A 23,080-nucleotide genomic window follows, 5' to 3' on the forward strand; every position below is an offset into this window, starting at 1 on the left:
TGGTAAACAGGGGAACCACTGAGTCCTGTTAGCAGGTTAGCTAATGAGTCTATTGATGAGAAGCCAGTGGTAGTGTCTCAAAATCTAGTGATCTGCCCTACCTAAGACAGCACTTCTGGGCTTTCATAAGAGGATGGGTGGCTCACTTTTTGTTTTGAGACACAAGGGCCTGGTTTTACAGACAGGGCTGAGATTAAGCCTTAGTTCAATTAGGGCATTTGATAAACATTACTGGTGTGAATCTTGAGAAACAACAATGGCATATTTTAAGATATGTCAGTGTATGTTGCTTTCAGTTGAACCAGCTCAAACATGCAATGCCTTGTCTGTGAAACCAGGGGATGATGGGACACTCCATCAGTGCTCGAAGGGATAGTTGGCCCAAAAATGAAATTTGTCATCATTTATCATCCTCATGTTGTACCAATCCCTTTATTTCTTCTGTGGGCCACAAAAGGAGATGTTAGGGTATGACAGCGTTATTCCCCGTCACTGCAAATAAAAGTGAGAATGTCATCATTCTTCCAAAATGAAGACTGAGTTTTCATTTTCGGATGAATTATGTCAATAAGGCCATGTGTTTTTTCTTTTTCTTTATACATATATGCCTGGTTTCACAGACAGGGCTTAGATTAAGCCAGGATTAAGCCTTAGTTCAATTTGGACATCTAAGCTTTTATAAATGTGAATCTTGAGACAAAACCATGGCACTGACATTTTTTTTAAAGATATATCAGTGCAAGTTGCTTTCAGTTAAAACCGCTAGTCTGGGATTCGTCCTAAACCTTGTCTGTGAAACCGGGGGATCAAGTGTCGGCCCTTATATTGTGATTTTTATATGCATATTGGTGCCATTGGTTGTGTTTTTCTTGGTTTGGACCGCTTGAGTTCAGGTTAGGCTGTGGGAAACCTCTCTGTTCAGCTTTTGTGACGACAAAAAAGTGTTGCGTCGTCAACCGAATGGGCCGTTTGGACCAAAGATTCGTTCCAGAACTGCTGTTGCCTATGAATACATTCGGGTTGAGTTGAGATCAGTCCCAGATGATGATCGGACCAATCACGAGGTATTTAGGTATCGTGTCCCTCCAGTGTTATCAAACTGCAGCTGCGAAGAAGTCACACAAATGTTTCAGTGATTTCGTCCATCTCTGTGGAAGTGTGAACGGAGAATTCAACAGAGCCTGATCCTGATGGCACAGACCATATGAAGCTTTTTTTTTTGTGTGTGTGTGTGTGTATTGATGGGTGTATTATTCAATAGGTAGCCTCATATATATATAAGGATATAGTGTTTAGTGGTAAGGTGACATGACGGCTGTTTCAAGCTGTAAAACTCTGAGGGGCCGAAGCAGGTGCGAGAGGAACAGGTGATCTCTCTCTCTCTCTGCTGACACCCAACACTCTTCAACCCCCCACCACTATTACTAACACACTTCTGTCTGCTCTTATCCTTTGCTCTCTTTATACCCGGTACACATTATGTGATTTTGGGCCGTCCCAGACGAAAGATGGCCATTGATTTCTGTGGTCGTGGATGTGCGTCGTACAGTGACTGAGAGAGGCTCAAAGACGGCTGTCGTCACAGTCTTGCGACCAAAGATTTAACACTTTAGCACGATCATCTCAGTGTGTTTGCTGCTACGACCCTCGTCTACTGACTAGCCAATAAACATGCAACATGAAATGGCGTATTGATCGACGCGACATGCAGTAAAAGTTAAAACTTTTTTCCTCAAGCTCAATTTGCAAGATTGTCATGGCATTTTCTCAAGCCATGATCACGTCCATATTCTACTCGCTTCCTCTTTTTGTTCAGCGCACATACAAACCACAATTGCCAAAGTTTGATTCATCTTGCTCTGCTTGTTCACCACTAGCTCATGCTGATGACGTTTATTCTTCTATATTAACTTGCGTCATAGCCTACAATTCAACACGTGTCATCATCGTACAGTCTACATACAATGTCGTACCCAAGATTATTAGATCCATGACGTACAGTGTGACTAAATTATCTTATAGTATTGCCAAAATCACTTCAGTCTTTAGGAGGCATTACTTTTCCCTTCCGTGACCCATCATGTTGCCAATTTAGTCCCGCCTCTGTTTTGTTTATAAACATATTCTGCATTTTTTGCTGTTAGCACCGTTTAACAAGTGTCGCCACTTTCCCTTCTGTTCTGGGTTTTAAGATGCCCTTGAAGTGCAACTACATGTTTCCAAAGTCTTGCTTTTGTAACCAGGTTATGAGTAGAAAAATCTTTAGCATTTTTCTAACTCCTTAGGCAATTGAAGGGGAAGTCTGCCGCCCTAATAGTCAGAGTCGTGATCTGTGCAACTGATATGTGCAGATTATAACTTGTTGAAATATGTGTTTTCAGTTTTGTTGTCAATTAGGGTTTTGTTTTCCTTAACGAAAGTCTTTTTTATAAGACCCGTTCATAAGTTTGAAATATGAAAGTCATTTCTTTTAGACATGCAGTTTGACTTCAAGGTTTCTACGCGGTTCCCCAATGTGAGAATGAATGGAGGTCTCCGTCATAGATCAGTTCATATCCGTCACTCGTCCTGTTGGGTCCTTGCGGTCTGTAGTGTCACATTCCCTAACGCAAGTCTCAGTACCTCTCAAGCCGTCAGCAGACATACATGCGTAACTTCACGATCTAATATGTTGGAATGGCTTCAACACGGGACGGTCTATATTAAAAGCCTGCCCTGTTTGCTTTTCATATGTTGCTGACTTATAAGCAGGGATTTAATGGCTCATAAATAGAGCTGGTTATTATTGTACATGATTTTAGATTCAGTTTTTTACTGGTTCAGTGCCGCCTTGCCCTATAGACTGACGTACAGAAAGAAATACTGTATGTCTCTCTATTTGGCAGCCGTGAGAGTGCAGATTCATCCATTAGTCGCTTGTGTGTGTGAATTCATGTCTTGTGACTCTAAATAGGCCTGCATATGCACTTGAGCTAGTTTTTCTGAAAGCAGCCAGTCTCTTCCAAGCAGCTTACATACTGTCTCCCCGTCCCATATTAGGCATTGTCTGTATGTAGCTAAGCTATGATGGGGGTGGCGACTGGAGTAATCGTTTTTTTTTGGCAGCTCGGGTAGATTTGTGGAGGTAGGAGGAGTGATGGATGAGGAACAGATTTTGAGGAGGGGACTCTGGGTGCCTCCCTCCAACAACTCCCCTATTACGTCTCGCGTTCACAAGCTCGCGCATGCTACACCTGTGGCGTGCTTCTGGACACGTTTGTGGCACATGTTGCTTTATCAACTTAAAGAATTAGATCACTTCAAAATGAAAAGTCTGTCATCATTTACTCACCGTCAAGTTGTTTCAAACCTGTATGAAATTCTTTCTTCTGCTGAACACAAAATAAGATATTTTGAAGAATGTCGTTGACCAGACAGTTGATTTCCATAGTAGGAAAAAAAATATTATGAAAGTCAATGGGGGACATCAAGTGTCTGGTTACCAACTTTCTTCAAAATATATATTTTTGTGTTCAGCAGAAGAAAAAAATCATATAGGTTTGAAACAACTTGAGAGAGTAAATAATGACAGACTTTTCATTTTTGAAGTGATAATCCATTAATGTGTAATAGCACACGGTTTTGCATCACGTTTGTGTCTCACACAGGTTTTGTTAGCAAATGTAACTCCCTAAACAACAGGTACTAACTTGGTACCATGGAGAACAGTTATGCTGATCATATTTTCTCTGCTTTCTTTTTTTTAGGGTTTCATCAAAGATGTACACGAAGACTCCCTCACAATAGTCTTTGAAAACAAGTAAGTTGGCCGAGCTTTTCCTTGCTCTTTCCCAAAGCCTTTGACGAGGATTTGCTTGTGTGTTCACTCTCTGCCACCTACACAACCAACACGCATATAAAGTTAGCCAAGAAGAGCTTTACCCTGTTTAAATGCAGTGTATGTGTCTCTGGGGTCTTTAACAGTGGCTTAGCAATGGTACTGCAGGCTGGCCTGTTACCAGTTATCTTGAAATATTTAAATAAAATATATAAACGCACACTACCGTTCAAAAGTTTGGGGTCGGCACGATTAAAAAATAAATAAATAAATCAGCAAGGATGTGTTAAATTGACAGTAAAAACATTTGTAATGTTATAAAAGCCCTGTTCATTTTAGCTTTATTAAGCAGAACAACTGTTTTCAACATTGATATAATAAGTGTTAATTGAGCAGCAAATTATCATATTGTGATTTCTGAAGGGTCACGTGAGACTGGAGTAATGATGCTGAAAAATCAGCTTTGATCACAGGATGATTTACATTTTAAAATGCATTTAAATAGAAACATTTCAAAATGTAATCATATTTCACAATATTACTTGTTTACTGTATTTTTGTTTAAATGTTTTTATTTGATATTTCAGCAGATCTTTTTTTTTTATGCAAAAAAAAAATACAACATCCAACCCCACCCAAAAGTGTTATCCAGTGGGTTTACTGTATTTTTGATCCAATAAATGCAACCTTGGTGAGCATAAGAGGTTTTTTCAAAAACATTTAAAAAAAACTACCCCAAACTTGTGATGTGTAGACATATTTAAAAAAACAAAACATTATTTTATTTATTAAATTCATTCTAGTATGAACGACGTACAAGTATATCAATCTATTTAAATGCATGTAAGATGGGGTCTTATCTGATTTGGCACATCTCACTATCAGCTTGTTTTCTTTAGCGCTTAACTGATAGATCACTTCCACTTTTCCTTTAGCCATGTGCTCCAGCGCGTCTCTCTCGGGCATCTGTCAGACAGCTCTTTATAGTTCTCCTTTCCCCCCCCATGTCACCCTACTCCTCCCATCGTTATCTGTCGTTTTTCTTCTCCTCTCACTCCGTTTCGGGCGCACTGAGATCCATAAATAGCCCGGTGAGGTATGCAGGCAGGGGAGTGTGGGACGGTAGCCCTGCCATTCTTGGGATGGTTCTGCTGACCCATGGACAACCAGGAGCACGATCATCTCTCTGATACCATGTGCTTTGGATTTTATTAGATTTGTGTATAATGGTGTCTAACTAACCTGAGTTTAGCTGATATGGTCAAACCGATTAAGAAGACCGTGAGGTTTTTCATTTAAAGGACAAGTTCGGTATTTTACACTTAAAGCCCTGTTTACAGATCGTATCTGATGAAATGGAACAGTTAAGATTAAAATTTGGACACATGCTCCTGTCCCGAGAATTTTAGTTTTATTTAGCCTCCCCCCCCCCACCCCACCCTCACAATGGTTGTCTATGTGCACTGGCAGATTCCTTCCTAAAACACATTAAACTTTCGTTTACAAAGACGTGAAACTCACCGAGTGGTCAGGGGTGTTCACTGATACGGTCCCAAAAAAAAAACGCTGAAAAAGATGCATTCCAACAGGTTTTATCGTAGTGTTTGTCCAACTCCATTGACTTGTATTGAATGTGCTGTGTGAGGTGCGGTATTACTCCGCCGCTTCTTCTTCTGCTTCTTCTGTGTATTCAATGAAATGCCAGCGGTTTGCTTGCAATCGGCAAAGGTGCATTATCGCCACCAACTGGTGTCTATTATTCAAGCTCTCAACGGAAGAATCTGGGTGTGACGCGTTTGGCAAAATAGGTCCACAAACGCTAAATAAAACTAAAATTCTCGGGACAGGAGCATGTGTCCAAATTTTAATCTTAACCGTTCTATTTCATCAGATACGATCTGTAAACAGGGCTTTAAGTGTAAAATACCGAACTTGTCCTTTAACTGCGAGTGTTCATGACACTTTAGTTTTAATTTAAGAGTGACTTATTCAATGTTGTGCATGTGCATCTGAGAGCATATGTTTTGCTCATTTCAGTAGAGCCACAATGAACCCTCAAATCTCGGTGTCGACACCCCTCCTCCGCACATTTACTCCTCCACTAGAGTGATACTAAATAGACACTGACATCTGCCAGAGCAAACGTATTTCATTAAACCACTGTTTCTCTCTGCGTTGGGTTCATGAGCGCAGGGTTTTTGGAGGTGGGGTGTCAAAGTAGTGAAACTAGAGTTGTACCTGTCGTTAGAAAGCTGGCTGACAGTTCCCTCTGTGTGTGTGTGTGTGTGTGTGTGTGGCTTCTTTCCACAAGTTGGCAACCGGAGAGACAGCTGCCGTTCAGTGACGTGAGGTTGCCGCCCCCAACCGATTACCACAAGGACATTTGTGAGGGAGATGAGGTGGAGGTAGGGATACATTCACTCCTCAAATCATCACCCTGAAAAAAAAAAATCCCCCACATATGAATCATCACTGGAAAAATAGCCCTTCGAAATGCTCTGCTTACAAAACATGCATCAGACTCTCATCTTACATTTACTTTCCTTTAACACTGGTCATTCTTTAAAGACAACAAGAAATGCCTTTACAACACATTTCACTTTAGTAATATGACGTACTTCGGAGTGAGACGCAGGAAATTATGTGTAAAGGGGCTTTATTTATAATGAGATTTTATCCATGGGATTTGATTGGATGCCCATTCAGCCTTTATGTGAGCAGAAAAGTAACTTCAGAGGTGACAAAAGTTGTTATATTTTGACTACAATATATTTTGACTAAGTTAAAAAAAAAATTTAGAATGGTGTGTGCTGAATAATAAATTCATGTTGTCTTTAAGAGTTGTCAACGTTCATTCTGATTTATACCTCTCCTGTATTTTCATCACTGTATGCTAAATATTCTCACTGCAACACCTGTATACCTTAAAGGGGTCATGACATAATCAAATTTGCTTTTGACATGTAAGAGGTCTTTGAACCATTAAAACTTCATGCAAGTTTCATGGCTTATAACGTCATCCTCATTATAAACAAAGCATTTATTCAATCAAGCTCCAAAAACAGTTAGTTTTGATATTGCGGGATCTGTGACGTCACACGGACAAATACATTTGTAGTGTTATTGACATAATATTTTCAAACTACTTTGGCGTTGATACGCTTTCCTATGGAATGAGTTTTAGCCAATCATAACAGTGGCTTTACTAACAAACCTTAAAGGAGCCGCACTTAAAAATGGATCATGCAGACAGGATCAGAATGAATGTTGAAAATAATAGTTTTTCTGCATATATATTTGTTTTTGTGTGTGACAACCTTTATTAACATTATAAGTAAACCTCGTGGAAAATGTTAAAATAATAAAAATTTAATGTCATGACCCCTTTAAATTGCAAAACATGATCCACCATTTGATATTGGCCATTTTATGTTCCAATATCTGGTATTGGCTGAATTTTTTTTAATTTTAGTGTTTTTTTTAAATCTATATTATTAAAAAATAATATAGAATTTCAATATCTACTATTTCTGTTATTGGTCACAACAAGAAAATAATTATCTTGATCTGTTAATCACTGAAATTGTACTTCAAGTACTAATAGTACTTCAAGTACTAAGTTATGTGGTAAATATTGTGTAAAATAAGTGTTTCTGCAAATGTATCTACATCTTAATAGCTATCATTACATTATTTTATAATATATATTGGGGTGTAACGGTACACAAAAATCACGGTTCGGTACGTACCTCGGTTTTAAAGTCACGGTTCGGTTTATTTTCGGTACAGTAAGGGAAAGAAATGCAAACATTAAACTACAGGTTGTTTATTACTATAAACTTTTTTTTAACAGTTTGTTTACACTTTTTTTAAACACTTTTTAATAAAATATAATAACATATATGTAAAATAAAAAAAGAATAAGAAATAAAATACTGCTGCAAAGTTCTCCACTAAATAAAATACTCTGTCTCAAACCAATATCACATAATAAAATATAATGAAAAATATAAATAAATAACTATGATTACAGTGCAGCATTACCAATCCCAGCTTGTAGGCCTGCTCATATTTAAAAATTAAGGCTGGGAATCGATAAAAAAATGAACTAATTAATTGCACAATTTGCTGTTATAAATTGCAATTCCTCAAATATATATAACTATACCAGCTCAGCAAACAGAAGTCCACTACTGAGAAATTTCACCTTATTTGAGCGGACTTTGCTTTTCCAGTGCGTGATCGGTACATGATTGGAGTGTTTGGGCCGTTAACGACAGAGCAGAACGCGCAGCGCAAACACGGACTCGAACATTGAGCAGAGAGCGCAGCGGGCCGACACACACACACACACACACACACACACACACACACACACACACACACACACACGGAACGGAGAGTGCGGCGGCGCACGCAGAGCGGAAAAGCTTTTTTTCGCCCTGCAGTCTATTTCATTGGTTTAGGTTACAGTGACGACGGGTAAAACACTGGTAAAACTTTAGAATCAGCTGCAGGGCGGGATTTGCGCTGAACGCGGAGACTTCTGCCACTTAATGTTCGTGTGGAAACACGAAAATGTACCTATGTTCCGCACACAAAATATTGCATTTGGTCATTCGGTACACACGTGCACCGAACCGAAAGCCCTGTACCGAAACGGTCCGGTACGAATACACGTACCGTTACACCCCTAATATATATATATATATATATTGGGCATCCTAATCTAGGTCTTCCATTTAAGAAATCGGTTGACCAAAACATGCCGCCATCCTGCAACACACTCCTTTTATTGACAAACGAACACTAATTAATTTCCTGCTTTCACACAATGTCCATTTTCCCCAGTGCTTTCCTTCCACACACTCACCTGCGCTGGTCTTTCTCCTGCAGGTTTACTCCAGAGCCAACGAGCAGGAGCCCTGCGGCTGGTGGATGGCGAGGGTGAGGATGATGAAGGGAGAGGTAAGTCTGGCCCAGGTGAGCAAGCTGTGCACATGAGCATGTGTTTGATCAGATGTGGCTTACAGAGTCTACATTTCAAGGGTTCTGTCTCATTATTCACGCCTCCGAAATTGAGTCCAAAGTGAACGTATGAATATTGATGAAGGGTGTTTCGGGTCTTTTTGGGACTTGCTGCTCAATTAGGCCTTTAACACACACATCTGCAGCACTGACCCACTTACCCATAAACACTAGAGTGATCTCATTTATTGAGTCAGACTGAACCCCCTGGTGATCTAATAGCAGATCGCCTTCAGCTCTAGAATATGTGTTCAGTTTGCATGAGCAAGATAAACAACCGCAAAATGTAGGTCCATTTAAAGACATCTGGAATCTATATGGATCCCACTTAAGGAATCAGATTAAAGGAATGCTCTGGTTTCAATACTAGTAATGTCTGAATGGCTGCATCATTAAAGATTATTTTCCTATTATTGCCTATTACGCCCTTTTACAAAGTCTTGATTTTGGGGTCTACTACGATAAGTTTTTATTCTTGAATGCACATTATTTTTCACATATTCTCCACTGTTGCAGCTCCTCTCTTCCCAGTCTGTCAGTAACGCTCTGTTTAGTTCCTGTCTCTATGAAGCACCGCCTTCTGAAAAGCACAGTGTGCTCTGATTGGTCTGCTGTACCAGTGTGTTGTGATTGGTCAAGCTCTTTGGGCGTGTTTGGGAAAAGCCACGCCTCTTACCATAATCGCGAGTTTCAACACACTACTAACTCAACCAGGCCTCGTCCCTTTATTCTGCGTATGCCTTGGACGGGAATTATTTAAATGAGGAATATTGTGACGTGTTCGTTCCTGAAAGAAAACTCAAGACTAGAATGGAGGTGTTTCAGGGAGTTCAGAAACAGTGACACTGATATAGAGAATAACTCCCGCTGGAGGGACTTTAGCAACATCACACACTAAAGAAAGTTGAACGTAAAAAAAAAAAAAATCATAATGAGTCCTCTTTAATACACTACTATTAAACTCCTCCGAGCTTGTGTCTGCCACTGTTTATTGTCACATGTTCCTGTTCAAACCTGCCTCTACACACACATTTTGGCTAATTAGGTTAAGGCAGCGCATGGGTGACAGTCAGACTTCTCGTCGTGAAGCACTGGGACGCTGTCTCTTTTCCCTCCTGCACACTTTACTCTTGATACTGGGACAGTCGAATAATAGGACCAATTTAGACTTGACTTTTGACTGCATTCTAGGTCATCGAGTGTAGTCGCGTGTTACGCTGATATGAGAAGTGGCTGCTTATTAAAGGGTTTGTTTTTGGGCAGGACAGGCTGTTCCCCGATTACCTTCAAATCGATTTTCTTCCTCGCTGCTTTTATTGCGTTACAGGCAGTAGATGCTTAATGTTCCCTTAATGCTTCTGTCGGCAAGATGGCTTTGGTCTCACTGAGCGTGTGCTAGCGTGTCTCATCAGAGTGACTTATTACTGTCATTTTGAGCTAGTGGTCTAGCACAACAAAGCGTCTTTGAGCAGCTTCAGTCTGTTTGCTGTGTCTTTAAAGTGGCGAGGCTGTGAAAGAGGCCGTTGTGATAAACAGTCAGCTGGTCATTACCGCAAAATAAACCCTCAGGAGCCACAATCAAAGATGACTACCTTTATCCCACTTGTTGCATGGATAATTGCCAAATAAGTAAATAAGAGGGCATTTAAAATAATTTGAGTTTGACTTTATTAAATGGTCAAATTTGCATCTTAAAGGAACACTCCACTTTTTTTGGAAATAGGCTCATTTTCCAACTCCCCTAGAGTTATACAGTTGAGTTTTACCGTTTTCGAATCCATTCAGCCGATCTCCGGGTCTGGCGGTAGCACTTTTAGCACAGCTTAGCGTAGATCCTTGAATCTGATTAGACCGTTAGCATCTCTCTCAAAAAATTGACCGAGTTTAGATATTTTTCCTATTTAACTGTGCTGCCGTACCAGCAGTGCAATGATATTTCAAACTTATTGCCGGTCACGTTGGAAGTTTTCTAGCTGGGGACTATTTTCAGGCGTGGTGTAATATCATTGCGCTGCTGGTACGACAGCACAGTCCCTTGATTATTACGCAGGAATGAGAGTATAGTTCCTAGTCACATTGGCCTAGAAATTCACAACTTTTCTTTTTCTCTCGATCTTAGTACACTATGTAACTGCAGAAGAGTCAAGTTTTAAATATGAAAAATATCTAATTTTTTTGAGAGAGAGATGCTAACGGTCTAATCAGATTCAATGATCTATGCTAAGCTATGCTAAAAGTGCTACCGCCAGACCCGGAGATCGGCTGAATGGATTCGAAAACTGTAAAACTCAACTGTTTAACTCTACGGGAGTTGGAAAATGAGCCCATTTCCCAAAAAAGTGGAGTGTTCCTTTAACAGTATTTATAAAAAAATATTTGATTCAAGAATGCCGTGTTTGACCAATCAAAATGATTCCACAGAGCAACAACTGGTATAAAACAATTTAACTACCCAAGCATAGGTTAGCATGCAGACATTATCGTGTGTGTGTGTGTGTGATATCTGTTTTTATTATTTCATCCCGATTCAGTTCTATGTGATCGAGTATGCAGCCTGCGACGCCACATACAACGAAATCGTCACATCGGAACGAATCCGGCCAGTCAATCCCAACAGCCCCTCCTCTGAAAGCTCCTTCTACAAAGTCCCTATTGCTGTACCCGAGGATCTCAGAGAAATGTAAGTCACACGTTCTGATGGTCCACTTTTTAATGTTTACAACTTTTTATTGCAGTGGTTCTGTGGGGTCGCAGGTCTAATCTGATAGGGTGGCACACAGCTAAGGTTTGGTATCGTTTGAATTTTAGCAATTTGGATTCTGCTTATCAATTCCAATATGGTAAAAAAAACAATCAAACATCAAAACATCAAAAATATTATCGTGTGCTTTTTTGCTAAACGTTTTGTTCCAGCTGAATGCCATTACCAAAAATCAGAAGCTTAAAGACATAACTAATAAACTAGACTAACTGATATACATTTCAAACATTATTAAAGACAAGTGTACAGTCGGTAATACAATAAGAACATATAATCAAATTAGCAATAGCACAAATAAATACAACTGAACAAAGTTGTGTAAAATATGTGAAATCACTGCATAGTTTTATTTTTTATTATAGATTTCTCCTTATTAAAGTTACAAAAGTTATTTAGAGAAGATTTGTGAGTGATTTTCTTTTTCTTTTGTTCTTTGATTAATAGTAATGACAGACGGCAGCAGGTTTATTAGGTATTTATTAGTATTCATATTGTATGAGAGGTGGCTTTTTGTGCCATGCACAGAAAACACATGCCGAATTGAGTTCTCTTTCATGTCGTCTTGCTTGCGCTTTAATTATGGAGTCAAAATAGGGCCATATATATCTGCAAAATAAAACAATGTTTCGCAAAAAAAAAAATGTTTTGCAAAAAAAAAAAATGTTTTGCAAAAAAAAATAGAGTATTGAGGAAAAAAAATGTTTTTTTTGCAAGTAAAATAAAATAATTGCAAAAGAAAAGTTAACCACTGAGAGAAAAAATAAAGTTTAGCAAAGTAAAACTTCAGCAGCATTGACTGCAACACATATTTCCCTTTGCGCCGCTCCTTTAAATCCGCGTTTCTGTCATCCGTGCCTCTGCGGTGCACGCTTTCCTTTGCGCTTCCTTTTTTCTTTGCGCCTCGCTTTGTGTCCCTGATTTGACGTGGGGGGTGGGGTCAAGAGGTTGGGGTGTGTACAAGGGACGAAGGCGCGTCCTTCTCGCCTACGTCATCAGCGCGAGCCCCAGACCGAGTGGATCGATCGAAATGGCGGATGGGTGATGGATCACAGGTATGTATTATTGATAGCTTTCTTCTTATTATTATTAGACTCCTATATTATTAATAACAGATACTGCTAAATACCACCCTCTAGCCGGTCTGAAGTATCTGTTATTAATAATATAGGAGTCTAATAATAATAATAAGAAAGCTATCAATAATACATACCTGTGATCCATCACCCGCATGTCTCTGCTCCGTAGAGTTGTGACGTTCGCGAACGAACCGATTCTTTTGAACGGCTCATAAACATGAACGATGGGAGCCGAGTCGCGGCTGGAGGGGAGCCGTTCTTTGTCGTTCTTTTTTTCCTATGCGTGTTTCACACAGATGCACACAAAGGCTGTGTTTACACTTGGCATTAACATGCGATCACCATGATCTGATCAAGCAGATCGGATCATTAGCCAATCAGGACACCGTGCGTTTACATTTGTTCATATTAACAAATGTATCTGGATAACTGATCGGATTTCTGTTTCCTGCATAATATTTAAATTATGTCTGTAGCACGACACCAATAAGATAATACAAATTAAGCAATGTCCCAATTGCTTTCACTCACTCACTTTACTTTCCTGTGCAATCTCCATCCTTAAATCAAATTACGTTTTTTGAATGAAGGAATATTTCCAGAGTTGATCATACATAACCATATAAGTTACATCATCGATCATCGGGTGATGTCCTATTTGCAAAGTGTACAGTAGTAATAGTGGATTGTATGTAGACATTTCCATTTTATTTATTCTAATTTCATCTACAGTATATATTTAAAACTTTAAATATTTTTTGTTTTTTATCAAAATGTTCTTGTGTGGAAGTGTTTGTAGTAAAAGCTGTTTTGCACAGAAATTCATTGCAGCCGGCTTTGTTTTTGATGTTTATTTGTGAGTAACGTTAGGTATTGTATGAATAACATAAGTCAACATAGCTTTACACATACACACACTTTGTACTAAAGGTAAATCCAAAATAGTGATGTCACTTCCTAAGCAGATGGATGTTGTGCAATGGAATATAGTCCACACATGACAAATGAGGTAATAATCAATATTTCAGAATAATTCAACTATTGGTGTGTGATATCTGAGTTTTAATTATTTGACTACAAATCTCACCTCATCATTCCTCCCAGTGAGGATAAACTAAGATGCTCCCAAGCTGGCTTCTTAAAACTGACTAAATATTTAAAAAGAGCCGTTCTTTTGAACGGCTCTTTGAAAGGAACGGATCCCCTCAAAGAGCCATAAATCCCATCACTACTGCTCCGCCATTTCGATCGATCCACTCGGTCTGGGGCTCGCGCTGATGACGTAGGCGAGAAGGACGCGCCTTCGTCCCTTGTACACACCCCAACCTCTTGACCCCACCCCCCACGTCAAATCAGGGACACAAAGCGAGGCGCAAAGAAAAAGGAAGCGCAAAGGAAAGCGTGCACCGCAGAGGCACGGATGACAGAAACGCGGATTTAAAGGAGCGGCGCAAAGGGAAATATGTGTTGCAGTCAATGCTGCTGAAGTTTTACTTTGCTAAACTTTATTTTTTCTCTCAGTGGTTAACTTTTCTTTTGCAATTATTTTATTTTACTTGCAAAAAAGCATTTTTTTTCTCAATACTCTATTTTTATTTGCAAAACATTTTTTTTTTTTGCAAAACATATTTTTTTTTTGCAAAACATTTTTTTTTTTTTTTGCAAAACATTTTTTTTTTTTGCAAAACATTTTTTTTTTTTGCGAAACATTGTTTTATTTTGCAGATATATATGGCCCTATTTTGACTCCATATTTAATGGTTTAAAACCAGATTCAAATGCGCTCACAAGAATCTAAGTGGAATCAAAAAATGTTTTACGAGTATCTGATTCCTGACTAGAAATGGAATTAATATTCGATTCCCAACTCTACCTAGAGCAGGGAAAATGCTAAATGCAACCAATTATACAATCATGCATAGTTAGGGTGGAAAAATAAATGGTCTTTTTATAACTTTTTGAAATATTTATATTGCACTACAGTCCAAAAGTTTGGGGTCAGTAAAAAAATAATTAATTTGTACTTTTTTTCAACAAGCATTAAAATGATCATTTATATAATTGTATATGACCATTTGTTATTAACATTTATAAAATATTTCTATTTCAAATAAATTATATTCTTTTGAACTTTCCATTAATCAAAGTACCCTGAAAAAAAATTTGGCTATTTCCATAAAAATATGAAAATGTTTTCAACATTGATAATCAGACATGTTTCTTGAGCAGCAAATCAGAATATTAGAATGATTTTTGAAGGATCATGTGACACTGACGCTTGAAGTAACGATGCTGAAAATGCAGCTTTGATCGGGAATATTTTAAATTGTAATATTTATTAATAAATGCTGCCTTAGTGAGCATAAGAGACTTACAACCTCAAACCTTTTGAGTAGTAGTGTACATCTGCACATTTTCTGTTCTGTCCACATCTATCTTGCTTCCTCGAAGCAGTATTTTAGTTTAAATTTGTTTATCATTTTATCTCATGCTAACCAAATTACGCCAACGTGAACAGATGGTGCGATGATGCTTAAAAGCCATGAAAAAAAATAAAAATCTTTTGAGTAAAATAAAATACGACCCAGGTTATATTAACTCTATTAAGACAGACCAGCAGAACCATTGCTTTATTGATTTTGTAGTTTGGGATTTTGGAAGAATTGTTTATTTATTTATATTTTGAATATTGCAGCTGTTTAACTGAGAACATCCACAAAGACTTCAGGAAAGCAATCGGAGCCAACTGCATCTTCTACAACACCTCTACACACCAACTAATTGTCCTGGTCGGTGTTTAATGCTTATTTATTCTCTCTTTATGAGACTGAAATATGCTCTGTTGTGTCTGAAGGTGTTTGTCTGTTTCTCCACAGTCCACGAACGAGTCCACGGTGAAACGAGCATCTCTACTGAGTGACATGCACTTCCGAAGTATTCGCACCAAACTCATGCTGATGTCCCGTAATGAGGAGGCCACCAAACACTTAGAGGTTAGCAAATATGTGATGCATGTGATACTCGTTTTTACATTTAAATAGGTTAGCCTGTCCTAAACAACACAATGAACATGAAGATATAATAGCTGGATGAGATTATTGCATTGATTGTTAATAATATCAACTTGACCGATTAACAGAAATAGTCGCTCCCCCTTGTGTCAGGTGCAGGCTTGATAATGGCATTTGTAAAATAGTTTTCATTTGAGTCAATATTGTAGAAAAATATCTTGTACAGGTGAAACTCGAAAATTTTGAATATGGTGCAAAAGTTAATTTATTTCATTAATTCAACTTAAAAGGTGAAACTAATATATTATATAGACTCATTACATGAAAAGTGAGATTTCAAGCCTTTATTTGTTATTATAATTGTGTTATAATGTTATTATAATTTTGATTATGGCTTACAGCTTAAGAAAACCCCAAATTCAAAATTAAAATATTGTGAAAAGTTTTCATATCTGTAAGACATACTCATCAAAATTATAACAAATAAAGGCTTGAAATATCTCACTTTGCATGTAATGAGTCTATATAATATATTAGTTTCACCTTTTAAGTTGAATTACTGAAATTAACTTTTTTGAGTTTCACCCGTACATCTCTTTTGCTGTCTTTAAATTGTATCATGTATATATTCTTGCTATTATTTATTTGGCAGCTTGGTCTGTGGATAGCAGTATAGGAATAAACCCATGTAAGTTGAGGAATAGTTAACTTGATTTAGTTCTAATACAACAATGTTTTACCACAAATATCAATTCATTAAGTAAACAAACACTGAAGAGCTGCCTGTGCTTTTTATTTTATTTGGGTAGAGCAGATTTTTTTTTTTTTTCCTGAAGCGGCACAATTTGTGGGAAGAATTCGTCTGCAGTTCAAACTTTGTTCCCCTGTTGATTGTTAGTGCAGTTTTCTGGTCATTATGTACATGTTCCTGTAAAAGTGATCCTGGTCATGCTAGAAAGCCCATGTGGTTTAATTAAACAGACCTCCAGCTCAACGTGTGTGTTCTTGTGTGTGCCGCAGACAAGTAAACAGCTGGCGTCTGCGTATCAGGAGGAAGTGAAGGTGCGTGAGGATCTGATGGGTTTGGCCATCGGCTCTCACGGCGCCAACATCCAACAGGCCCGCAAAGTTCCCGGCGTCACAGCCATTGAGCTGGAAGAAGAGAGCTGCACATTCAGGATCTACGGAGAGGTCTTCATCTTTTCTTTTAAGAGCTTTTTTTAGGGGTGTGACGATACATGTAAAAGAATGCACAGTAAAGATTATTTATATGAATGCATTAGTGAGAGCACGATTACGTGTGAATTAATTCTACCTGGCAGCGTCTCTCTACTAATAGTAAAGCGGTGGGTTTTAGTTACGAAGAAATATATGCTAGAACTTTTCAGTTTCTAAGCTATTTTATTCATCAATCAATACAGTTGACAACACATTTCTACGCTACTGAATGTTTCTGTGTGTGCCAATGTTGTTTTCGTCAACGATGACGATAACGCAATTATTTCGTTGACACACCTTTTTTTTATGACGATAACGTTACGATGACTAACTAAAAATGGCTCTAAGGTGACTAAAACATGACGAGACATTTTCGAGTTTTCGTTGACGAGACGAGGTGGAACGAAAATTATAAGTCTGACGTTCACAATGCATGTCATTTCTGCCTATTTTGCGTGAAATCGGTCTGTTTTGAGCTAAAAAAAAAAATTCAGCAATGCCGCATTCTAATCGTTGTTTTGGGTAACGTTACGCCCACCACCCGGCTGCCGCGCACCAGATTCCACACAACAACAACCAGAGACATACGATATTTATCGTATTTATACGATAATTTTGACCTCTGTACGATCATAATGAAACAAATCCCATAGTGTACGCTAGTTTCAGAATTAGAGCGAGCAAGAGCGCGCATGTGTAGCGCGCGCACAGCAGAGAAAGGGAGCGAGAGACCTTGCGTGTGTGTGCTAGTGTGCCTCACGAAGCGCATGTAAGGACCCAACCAATCGAATTATTCAGAAAGTCTAGTTTATTATGCAAAGGGTTTAAGGTTAACTGTTGTTTTATGAATTGCAACACTTGCTGCAACCTGTCAAACCTAAGCCATTTCCAATACTTTTTAACCTAAATTAATTTGTTAAAGACTACTTTTTTTTTTTTTTTTACTAAAATTGACTAAAACCTTTTTGTGTTTTCGTCGACTAAAACTTGACTAAAACTATCATGTTTATAAGTGACTAAAATGTGACTAAAACTAAAAAGCATTTTCGTCAAAAAGACTAAGACTAAAACTAAAAGGGCTGCCAAAAACAACACTGGTGTGTGCGCGATCTGCACGTGATGTGCAAGCTACTGCCTGTGTGTGTGTGCGTTACAATGCAGCAGTGCATTAGTTTAGAACGGCGATTAACTTTTTAAAACACTGATTCAGCTGATCAAGTTTAGTGTCCAGATGGTATAGCCTAATCAAACACATCTTGTGATGCGCTCTCGGAGTATGTGTTTCTCATTTTAACTGTTAAAAACGGAGCATAAGAGCCGTTCACATATCGCTCAAGATTGTTATTTCAAATGTAGGCGCGTGGCATGCGGTGTGGCGCACTTTTTATCAGGTGCGCCTCTGCCGCGACGAGATGAAAACATCTAAACTTTTCAGAATGCCGCAAGCACACCGCAGGTCATGTGATTAACCAACTGATCAGTTTCAGCCTTTCCGTAACATGGAAAGCTCGGCCGAACAGCTGATCATAGCGGTACAGGGCGGGTTTTTATTTCTCATCTCCATAAATATATCTAGTAGTAAAGCTAATGCAAGGGCTAGAAATCAATTAATCCTTTGCTGATACTTCCTCGTCATCATGGAGAGCGCAGTTCATGGTTGCATAGCAACGACAGACGCCACGGGAGCGCAAACGCTTGTGGAAAGGAGAAACGCCTTCCACGCGTTTTTTTTTTTTTTTTTTTTTTTTTTTAGAAGTCAAAATAAGACTTTATTGAACATAGCAACAAAGTTGAGATGACAGTCACCGCATCTGAATTTGTCTCTGACCAGATCACTATTAAACATTTTTCTAATCTGCTGTTTGGCAGATTCACCCCACCTGTTTCCCACAATTCAACTCCTCTCGTCTTTCTCTTTAATTGCGAAATCCTGTTGATATCTTTAAAAAAAAAAAATCTTTATTTAATTTTTTTTATCCTTAAACATATAACATTTATATTAAGCGCTTGAAACATTAAACCTACATGGCTTGAACTAGAGTCAGATGCATGTTGTTTAATGCGATGTTGTACATTTCGCATAAAGGATTATCCTGACAGCAAACAAGTCTACGTTTAACTTTGCAGACTTCAATGCACAAGTGGCAGTGTCTACGGATGAGCGTCAAATAGACGGAGCGGATTAGAATGGGAGCGCAATAATTCTAACCTTATTCTAAAGTAGTTCGCTTGCATATTTTGCATCTAAAACCTTAATTTTTTTTGTGTACCGTTAAACACCTTGTTCATCTTGTGTGGTTTTATAAAGATGCATCTAAGGTGAGTGACTGCTGTGTTTTTGACGGGTTTTCTCTTTCTGACTCAAGACCCCAGAGGCAGTAAAGCAGGCCAGAACCTTTCTGGAGTTTAAAGAGGATTCCTTCCCGGTTCCCAGGAATCTCGTCGGTGAGTTGGTTTTCGGCTTCTTAGACGCATTTAATTTCCAATTCTGGATGCAGTTTATTTGTGGAGCGACATACATTTTGAAAATGGTCCTACCCAATGATTCTCTTTTACAACAGGCAAGGTCATTGGCAAAAACGGCAAAATTATCCAGGAAATAGTAGACAAATCAGGTGTGGTTCGGGTCCGGATCGAAGGGGACAATGATAAAAAGCTGCCCAGGGAGGAGGTAGGCAGGCAGGGGGCTGGCAGAGACAACACTGTCAACACTGTCAGCAGCCAAGAGGTGAATGAGCCGCCCACCCAATACAACAAATACAGCTAAATAAAACCTCAGTGAGGAAATCAACACATTATTAATAACAAGCTGTTTATTTTCATTAAAAAGGGGACACACATTGTGACATGTTTGTAACCTTAAACATCTGAAGTTGCTTCTGAATTTACTAACAGCACAACTGTTATTCTTCACTTTCTCTTGTTTCCAGGGAATGGTTCCCTTTATCTTTGTTGGAACCAAAGAGAACATCAGTAACGCCCAGGCTTTGCTCGAATACCACGTGGCCTACCTTCAGGTTAGTCACCAGTCATAAAAACTGACGTTTGTCCTTTTTTTGCACATGCATTTCACTTTAAGGGTGTCTGGAAATCCCATGTGTTTGTTCTGTTCATGTTGATACATTATTTGCAACACAAAATTGCACAGATTCATTGTACCACTAAAGAGGTTGTAAACTAACTTTGGTATCTTGACTGGTCAGCTGATGTCGTCTTTCATGGAAAGCTGTTGGTCACCCTTAACCACGAACTGACACTAAAAATACCCCCATTGGGGGTAGATATGGTTGGGGAGCGGGCAAAGTGTGGATTACATGCCATCTACTCCTCTCAAAATAGACGTTTCCCCTCTCCGTCCCGTCCCAGCTCTACCAGCGCTCAGCTGCTGTTTCAAACCGCCAGCTGTCACATTCTGCTTTGACACCCGCACACACGCTTACAACATGTTGCATCTAGTGCAAACCCACTGCGATAAATGCTGTCTGTGCAGATAATCCTGCTAGACTGATGCCACGAAGAACTGCCAATAATGTTTTTTTATAATTTTTTGTGATGGTAAAACAAACAATTGTTAATAATAATAACTGCTTATGTTATTACCGGTATATTACGTTATTATTTTCTTAATTTAGTATTTTCTTTAATTTTAATAATTTATAATATTATATTACATACTGTATCGTATTGTCAGCAATATAAATAGCATATTTAATATTTTCCCCCATTTGCTTTTAAAAAATCAAATGAAAACCAGTAATTATATTTTATTATAATTGTGTGTGTGTCTGTATATATGTATACGTGTGTGTAAATATATATATATATATATATATATATATATAAATAAATAGGGCTGTCAAGTGATTCATTTATCCAATAACACGGTGACGAATTAATCTAACGATTAACATTTTTGTTATATTATATATGGCAATATATTATATTGTCTTACATTGCACATTTTATTAAATTTTTTCTTGAACCACAGTGCCTGACGCCTCTGTTTCTCTGTGATTGACAGGAGGTGGAGCAGTTGCGTCTGGAGCGTCTACAGATCGACGAGCAGCTCCGTCAGATTGGGGTGGGATATCGCGCAGCTCCCAGCCGCTCGGGGTCAGGGGTCGCCGGTGAGCGTGAGCGGGGATACCTCACGGACGAGAGCACGAACTCTGTGCAGACCACACGCACCTACGGAGGAAGAGGACGTGGACGCAAATCTAACAATGCGTACTCTGGCTATGGTGAGACTACAACTCCCATGATGCTCCTCTGTGTTTAACAAGTCTATCCGATCCTTAAGTTCGACGTCAAGCGTCACTGTTTCCGGGTCTAAACTAACGGTACTAATATTCACTCGCTTTAAAACTACAGGAGAATCATGATCTTAACATTAAGTCAAGTCAAGAATATTTGTATAGCGCTTTTCACAATACAGATTGTATCAAAGCAGCTTCACAGTATTAAATTAAAATAATAATAAAACGTCCATGTTTGGTAATGCTAATCAATAGTATTATTCATTGATTAATTAAATTGAATATCCCCAACTGAGCAAGCCAACATTAAAGGGCATATTGCAGGTTAGAGTACCCAGTGAGCCAATGTATAGAAAAATAATGTAGGAACTAGATTTAGATTTAAATATAAACATATACTTATAAAACGCTATTTAGGCTTCTGGAGTCGTTTTTGTGAGAATTTTACTTCCGCATTTGAAAACCGCCAAACCGGAAGTGACGTAACGGGAGGGAGAGCGGTCAAAGTAAACAATAGGAAAGCAATGGATCGCAATGACAGTTCGGACGCTGAGGAAATTGTAGCCTAAATGTTTACTCGTATGACGGACCTCAGCCATATAATTCTGAGCCTGATATGAAGCCAAGAGAGTAGGACAGGCCAGGATTAGACAGAACAACGGTCAGAGGAGACGCATTGAGTTGTGGTGTGAGGAGAACAGGGCAGGGGTCTCGGTGAGAGAACAGTGTTAGCTTCAGACTGTATAGCTTATAGATGTATTCATGTTAGCCGATATAGCCTGTGTATAAGACTATGCTCAGATCACAATATTGTACAGAATATGATCATGTATCAGGCAATAGCAAAGCTAGTATTTAGACCCTTACCTGCATGTTTTGTGTGTGTCAGCCATTAGGAGACAGTTTCCAGAGGAAGAGGGACTTTATAAAGGCTTTGAATGGCTCCATTTTGGTGACAAAGAATAAATAAAAAAATCACAACTGTCTTACTGTATAAAAACTTTATGTAGAAACAGCCAACACAAACATTAAAATACAGATTTAAAACGAACATAATATATTATATTTATAATAATAAGTGTCAGCTGCAGACTAATAACAAACACATAAATGCATTACATTACAAGTTTATGTAGGATATGTTAATGAATTAAAATTAAGACAAGGCACATTTTGTAAAACCGATGTACAATAAGTGATCTCTGACGGATCCGTGACCGTCATGTTTCCCGCCGGTGGCCGACACACATGCTGACGGAGGACCGGGCGACCCGATGAAGGAGCCGGGACAGTGTGCACATATCGCCGCCGTCATATAACTTCATCATATCACCGGGATTATAATCATCCGGTCTATAGTGAACGCTACACACTATCGCATTTTCCGAAGCAGAAGTGAAGTCCCGTCTCTTACCCTGCTCAAAACGCACACAGGCACGGAAGAGAGCACCGTCCTTTTTCTTGTTCGGAAACCTGTGGACTTGATGTCCTGACAGGCCATAATTCACAATAATTTACCACGACGATGATTAATTGAAATACAATAACCACCAAAAACACACAATCACAAGTGAATACCAACCTACTCTGCACTGAGCAAACGCAGAGCCTGTCAAACGACTCCTTCTGGTGACGTAATATCACGCGATGGTGAAAAAAAAAAAGCGTTTTTTCAACACGGTCGAGGAAACTGTCACGTTTTTACTAAATTTGTGCCCTTATGTCTTGCAAAACAATCCTGCTTTTTCTTGTCATATAGTATTTTCATACAAGGTTATATATTAATAAAAAATATAAAAAAAACTGCAATATTCCCTTTAATCTCCATACTGAAATCCCAGATGTACAGACTGTGATTCATCTTTAATGAATCATTAATAATATTGGTGCCCGGGACGCCTCGAGTCCAGAGA

General features: G+C 38.7%; 1 protein-coding gene across 1 annotated transcript in view; it reads left to right on the plus strand.

Moving 5' to 3' along the window:
• fxr2 (FMR1 autosomal homolog 2) overlaps positions 1 to 23,080 on the plus strand; it is a 39,371-nt gene that overhangs the window by 792 nt on the left and 15,499 nt on the right. Inside the window, exons 2-12 of the mRNA XM_079605201.1 lie at positions 3,747 to 3,799; positions 6,129 to 6,222; positions 8,714 to 8,785; positions 11,377 to 11,525; positions 15,378 to 15,471; positions 15,559 to 15,675; positions 16,714 to 16,884; positions 19,278 to 19,356; positions 19,473 to 19,639; positions 19,842 to 19,928; positions 20,933 to 21,152. Coding sequence (XP_079461327.1) covers positions 3,747 to 3,799; positions 6,129 to 6,222; positions 8,714 to 8,785; positions 11,377 to 11,525; positions 15,378 to 15,471; positions 15,559 to 15,675; positions 16,714 to 16,884; positions 19,278 to 19,356; positions 19,473 to 19,639; positions 19,842 to 19,928; positions 20,933 to 21,152 — 1,303 coding nt within the window. The remainder of the gene's footprint in view (positions 1 to 3,746; positions 3,800 to 6,128; positions 6,223 to 8,713; positions 8,786 to 11,376; positions 11,526 to 15,377; positions 15,472 to 15,558; positions 15,676 to 16,713; positions 16,885 to 19,277; positions 19,357 to 19,472; positions 19,640 to 19,841; positions 19,929 to 20,932; positions 21,153 to 23,080) is intronic.

This window comes from Phoxinus phoxinus (genome assembly GCF_949152265.1).
Source record: "Phoxinus phoxinus genome assembly, chromosome: 2".
Classification (NCBI taxonomy): domain Eukaryota; kingdom Metazoa; phylum Chordata; class Actinopteri; order Cypriniformes; family Leuciscidae; genus Phoxinus; species Phoxinus phoxinus.